This window comes from Phytophthora cinnamomi (genome assembly GCF_018691715.1).
Source record: "Phytophthora cinnamomi strain GKB4 chromosome Unknown Contig111, whole genome shotgun sequence".
NCBI lineage: Eukaryota > Oomycota > Peronosporomycetes > Peronosporales > Peronosporaceae > Phytophthora > Phytophthora cinnamomi.
This window is the reverse complement of record NW_027151044.1, coordinates 125,117-131,577: the sequence shown is the minus strand read 5'-3', so window position 1 is coordinate 131,577 and position 6,461 is coordinate 125,117. Positions and strand designations below refer to the sequence as shown.

Here is a 6,461-nt window from a genome sequence, read left to right as displayed (position 1 = left end):
GTGATATGAATGCTCGGGAAGTACGGCTTGTAGGCACGCCTGGGGGTTTGTCATGTTGATATACTCAGAGAACGCTGGGGTTTAAATATTTACCCAAAGCATTCTAATGACTCGTTCTGCAAAATTTTGTATCCTCCATACCAGCCCCAACTCGACACTGCGAGAATCTTCGGGTTGTCTACCGTGGGGTTGTCGAGCCACATAATGGCGCTAACCCCTTTATGTCGTTGGCCTTTGGGGGAGAAGTGATGAGAACCTTGGTCCTTGGGAATGTACAGGACGGATCAAAAATCCTTGTACCACTCGGCTCGGCCGTACACTTGACAGCCCAGACTCGACCCTTTGCAGTCCCCTCAGTTTCCCAACTCGTTTCAACCACCCACAGCGGCGTTGGCAACTGGATACGGGTGGCATCCTTTGACGATTTGGAGAGTGGACTTGAATTTGATGGCGGCCTTCTAGGAGGTAGTGACCGGCGTGGGCTGCGCAAACGACTGTACTTGTCGTGGCCAATCTTGCCAGCGTCCACACAGGTGAACGCAGCGATGGTGGCAGGATAGAGAAGATGTTCTTACTCAGGTTTCCGGGGAGGCGACGAATACGAAACTGAGCTGTCTTCCGAGTCGCAAATTTCGACGACTACCGGCTAAGAGAGTCGGCATTTCTTAATCTCGGTAAGAATTATCATGGTTACTACATTGAAGTAGCAGTGTATTCCAACAGATCCACAGTAGTGTCTCTGTCGTCGATCATCGCTACGTAATGAGGTACCTAGGCACCTGGGCGATCTAACGCGGCACTACACAACAAACGTTCGCAAGAAGTTCTATATTCTTTTCTAGAACTTTTTAGTACTTACACAGGAAAGAGTCAACAAAGTCACCGCAGGTATGTCCGGGGCGACACGCGAAATGCAGCCTTGATTCATACACCAAGGGTGTATCTCGCATTGAATCCATTCCACTTCGTTTTTCACACTAGCAAACCCGAACTCTCGATCGGCTCTTGATGGTGTGGAACTTCAGGTGGACCATTGCAGTACTCCAAGATTCCAAATCCTCCCATCACCAAGGCAGAACCAACAATGCACTGCCATGAAAATGACGTGTTGTGCATCAAGGTGTCAATAACCCCGGAGAGCGGGATCGTCAGCATCACGCCCACACTCGTCTCCAACGGCGAGGTCCAGCACAGCGACAGCGGCAGGAAAATATTAAACACAACAGCCATCACACCGCTGAGGAGCAACAAGAACACTCCGTCTCCTGTCACTGGGAACCCCAAAGGCTCTTGCAGCGACGCAAAAGGACTGTAAGCCAGTGCAAAACTCCCTACAAGCCACAGTGGAATCGTGAAGAGTCCGCACAGCCCTGTCAACGTCAGCAGCGTCGCCGTGTCCGTGATGTCTTCCCCCACCGCGAGTCTCAGCGCGACCTCGTAGCCGCCGTACAGTGCCGCCGATACCACAACCAGCAGTCCAGCAACGAGGCTGGTGCCTGCAATCTCGCTGACGTCGCCCCCGTTCTGGAACATGACGACCATCGTGACCCCCACGAAGGACGTGAACACGCCGCAGATCTTGCCGAACGACGGCCGCTCGTGCAGGAAGCAGACGGAGAAGCAGTACACGAACAGTGGCGAGCAGTTGAAGATGGCAGTGCCCGCCGTGACGCTCACGTTGGCCAGCGCCGCGTACCAGAAGTAGTCCGCGAAGAGGTAGAACACACTCAGGCAGGCGGAGATCCAGCACAGCTTGTCAAACGGGATCACCGAGTGGCGCTTGAGGACGGCTACTGCGTCCTCCGGCGCCCCCGCCACCCAGTAGTACCCCACCACCAACGGTAGAACGACCGCCGTCATGGTGTGGTTGAAGCACACAATGAAGAAGGGCTTGTCGAACTGCACCACCTCCTGCAGAGCCTGGGATGCCTCGGACTGCAGCACCCACGACCACACCAGCGCTGCAGCAATACGCAAAAAAAGAAAGTATCAGCCGATGAGGAGTTCATTGCGGTATACTAGTTGTGGCTGACGACTTTCGAACCGCAGAGCGCGACGAGTCCGACGTGCTTCGTGCGCGTCAATTGCTTGGCCTCAGCACTGGACTGGAGCAATTTGGAGCGTTCGTCCATCGCTGGAGGCTTTGCACTTGCCGGAGCGATTGGATGTAGTCCGTTGGTCTGCGTCATGGCCTGTTCGGGTAGCTGAGACCGCAGGACGTGCGGCTGGCGAAGCCAATTGCGTTCTGAAGAGCTACGTCCTCATCCCAGAGGATGATGGGCACGGTGACTTGATGTTTGTAAGTGTGGGCGGACTGCAAAGCTCAAAAGTGTTTGTGCATCGGGGCAATGACTTCGAACAGTATTAGAACACACATACCGTATCGAACTTGTTGATTCCGACAATATGTCAACTCTTGACTTGTGTCGAGATTCTGTGACCAAACCGTCATAACACGTTGTGATTGGATAAAACTAGGTATTTTCAAAGATCACTTGCAGAGCTCAGCACACAGGCGCCGACAAGCTCAACAACGGTAAGAGGAATTTCATCAACGCCTTTATGACCACCTAGCACTAGCTACACTGTTGCTTCTTGCGCTTTATGTGACGAAAAGGGACTGAGCGTGCATCTGGATTGGCGTCGTGAATAGCCTCCTGGATACGACGCAGCGTGGTAACAGCTCGCTTGAGACCCTGTGTTTCGGGTGGGCAGATGGCTTCAGCGCCACGTTTGCCACCCCTAGGTGATAAAGACGATCCACCTCCTCCTGGCTTGAAGGACGATGGATAGCTACCCCACTTCGGTTTCCACGTCATTCTAATGTAGCGCACGAGCACCGACCGCTCCAAAGACATTTTCAAGTTTGAGGCGGCAAAATCGGAGGCATGCAGAGTTCGAAACGGAGGGAAATCGGCAGCTGGATTACCTAGCCACCACAATCGCCACACGCCCAGCGGAAACTTGAAGTCATTGGCCATACGGTGGAATCGGCCGTCAGAGGGCCAGTAATAGGTAGTGCTGCTTGAGTGTTGGGGCGAAGCCTCTTCACGGTCAGAGTCTTGAGAGCGCACAATCCAGCTTCCCCCCAGTAGTGCACGAACTGTAGAATGAAGCGTGTCACGAGTAATAATTTCATGACCGACAAGTTGGTATTTCAGTAGCTTACCAAACTCATCCAACAGCACATCAAGCAGCTGATGTAGAGCGGTGCAAGTTTCGGCATACTGCTGAAAGAGCCCGATGTGAGGAGAAATGCCGGTCTGCGGCATCCATGAACTACCCTCAGTAAGAAGATAACCTCGTAGCCTTGCCAATACCTCCTGATACGTAGGACGACCGCAGGCATAAAAAACAGAAAGGTTAATGCTGCCGTCCGCCTCCACGAAATTGTTAGGGGGCTATGTGTCTCGTGAATCTAAGCAAGGATCACTCTGATGTAGCGGCGGTATGCTTCCATTGTATTGAGAGCGGTACAAGCGCTACGCACTTGTTCTGCGTTCATCGCACCAGGCGACGGGGTGGTAAATCTTGCCAGGACTACGCGCTCGCCTCCGGTGCGCTCGGGGAGCGGAAGGCTCGCGTTGGGGCTTGACATGCGCGCAGGTTGAGCTGGAGGGAGGCTGGCATCTTGGGTCCGGGGGAATTGTTGGAGTGAAAATACACAACTCACGAGCCTCCTGGGGAAATTTTAAACCAATCAAATGCATACAAAGATGTAACAAATTCAGGTTACCTTTCCGCAACAAAAGCGTTGACAGGAATGCGCCCTGTCTCGTGGACAGAAAGTAGCGGCCGTCAAAATCGCATTGATGGAAACAGTAAGGCATTTTGGTTACGCAGACACAGATTCTGCTATAGTGGTGTTACTAGAGTTGGAGAATGCATTTTGACCAATGACGTTTATTAATAATCAAATATAACTGCCCATTTAAGGTGTTGATTCCGACAAAATTTCAGAACCAACGATTTCCGCGTGAACCGGAGCGCGCACACCTACCGGCCTGCCTGCATTAGATTAGAGTTGATTTGACAAGATCCGTCAGGGGCGAAAGGCGCTTAATGGCCGCTCCTAACCATGTCATGCCATGCCGTGGCACGAAATAACTCACGTGATTGGCCACGATTTTTCAGGGTTAGGGGCGAAATGCCATCGACGGCTAAAGGTCAGTGCCACCCAAAGTGACTTTGCCATGCTGCCATCTCCGTAATTTACACCCAATCTTCGTCAGCTACACTGCAGATGGAGGCAAGGTCGGCTGTACTTCTCGGGTTCTTATTGCTCGTCCTTACGCTCGTGGTCCTCCCTGACACGCGCCGACGGTGCCGTAAGCGTGAACGCATTGACTGGGAGAGCCACGCGCAGCTACTAGAGGACGAAGGCGAGTTCCAGAAATGCTACAAGATGTCCCGCCAGTCGTTCATGACTCTAGCCGCTAAGCTAGAGCCGTATCTGCGTGTAGACGAGCAGTAATCTCCAAATCGGACTGGCATCGAGCCGATAACGCACATCAATAAGCTGCACATGCTATTGCGGTGGCTGAGCGGCGGCTCCTACCACGACATTCGTTCAAAAGATGGGGTCAGCGTATCGGCATTTTATGACTGCATCCATGAGATTGTTCAAACCATTATCACACATCAAGACTTGCAACTACAATTTCCTACGACGGTTGCGGCGCAACGTCATGCTGCAAGTGAATTCAAGAAGCTGAGCCGTTCTAACATTATGAAAGGTTGTGTCGGTGCTGTACATGGATGGTTGTGTCCAATCAAGGTGCCAAAGAAGAATGAAGTCACGAGGGTGCGCTCTTTCTTTTCTGGACATTATCAGAGATATGGAGTAAATGGACAAGCCTGTTGTGATCGCCTAAATCGTTTTACTACTATAACTTGTTCGAGTCCTGGAGGAACAGGAGATGCAGCGGCATATTGGAAGTGGAAATTATCTGCTGGCGGCAACGCGTACACAAACAGTAACAAGCTGTTGACATCGTTCCCCCGGCCGCGAATCGCTACGGCATATCATGACAGCTTTAATTTTTACCTCAGCCAACTTCGCATCCGTATTGAAATGGCATTCGGATTGCTTGTTTGTAAATGGCGCGTGTTCAATGCACCATTGGAGATTGCATTCCGGCGGGTCCCACGCACAATACTAGCCGCATGAATTTTGCACAACTGGTGCATTAACAGACGCCTGCTTGAAAATTCGAGTTATCGTGTTGAGGAGGATGAAGACTTGGTCGACGGATTAGTAGCAGTGTCCGTAGCCGATGAACCACCGCCGGATTTGTCCGCAGTTTCACAAGATAGCTCTCGTTATCGGCACTTGTACAACTCCTCCGATTTAACAGCTGATACCAACACGTACAACTCGTCGTAGTGAATTCGCGACGCTATCGTCGGTGTTCTAGAACGTGATGCAGTACTACGACCCCAACGCGATCGGTTTAGACGTTCAACAGAAGATCGCGATGTATAACTGCCAGATTATTTTATTAAAGTTAAAATAAAAAGCGCCCCCCACCCCTGCTAAAAAAAACTTATATTGATGGTGGTGTGTCCTCTTACGTCCGTTTCGTGGAATCTGAGTTGAGTGTAAGCGTTTGTCGCTTATTCAAGAGCCGCTAGGCGGCTTTCGTAATATTGTAAGCGCTGCTAGTAGAGTGCAAGACTATTAGCCAGCGCAACATCCGTTTGTCCCTCTAGTTCCGCTTTGCGTTGTCGCTCTATGACTTGATCCATGAGGTGGTGTAGCTTACCAATTCGATCGATCAGTACATCTTCATTTTCCGGTCGCGCAGCAGGAACATTCTCTGCAGGCGTGGCAACAGGAGCTCACCCACCAACGACGATATCCGCCAAACGATTGATAGTTTTTAGGATGCCGTCTTGCCATTTGGGAGTCCTACCGGTTGTCGTGGTGTAACTGGAAATTCTGCAGATTGAGGGAATCTACTTCGTCTTCTTGACGCATTCCACCCCGAACATAATCTTTCAGCTCTGGCTTGATGGCCAGACACGCTTTGAGATATAGGCCGTCCAAGTTACCCTCGCAAAAATTGAAATACTCCGCGGAGTTTTGTCCTGATACGAATAATTTGAGACACGCCTTGCCGTACTTGCTCACTCACCTTTTTCCTCATGTCCTACAGACGTGCAGCATCGTGCATCACGATGTGGGATGGATCAACGTCGTTGAAACGCGGATTGTCAACTATGAAGAGACCATTGTAGTCTGTCTTGTTGCTGCAGAAGTGAACGGTTATCTCCTTCCGAAGCCGCGTCCTGTAGCTCACCTCACCAGCATCCATCTCAGCACGGGTTGCAGCGTCGTCCGACGAAGCAATTTGAGATGCAAAATAATCCGAGAAAATAATGTTGAGCAGCCAGATGCATCAGTCTTCGGTTTTCCGGAGACTTGGCTCGATCATGTACTCGTCGTCCACCGTCGACTG

General features: G+C 51.3%; 2 protein-coding genes across 2 annotated transcripts; both read right to left on the bottom strand.

Annotated features, from left to right (window-relative positions):
* Nucleotides 1-972: 972 nt before the first annotated feature.
* Nucleotides 973-2,189, bottom strand: IUM83_15707 (putative vacuolar membrane protein; the record flags this gene model as incomplete). Its single annotated transcript, XM_067940543.1, has 2 exons — nt 973-1,961; nt 2,045-2,189. The coding sequence occupies 2 exons, from the start codon at nt 2,187-2,189 to the stop codon at nt 973-975; spliced, it is 1,134 nt and encodes a 377-aa protein (XP_067782017.1).
* Nucleotides 2,190-2,576: 387 nt separating this feature from the next.
* IUM83_15706 (uncharacterized protein) lies at nt 2,577-3,598 on the bottom strand (the record flags this gene model as incomplete). Its single annotated transcript, XM_067940542.1, has 3 exons — nt 2,577-3,103; nt 3,170-3,323; nt 3,491-3,598. 3 exons carry the CDS (start codon nt 3,596-3,598, stop codon nt 2,577-2,579), a joined length of 789 nt encoding a protein of 262 aa, XP_067782018.1.
* Nucleotides 3,599-6,461: the final 2,863 nt, after the last annotated feature.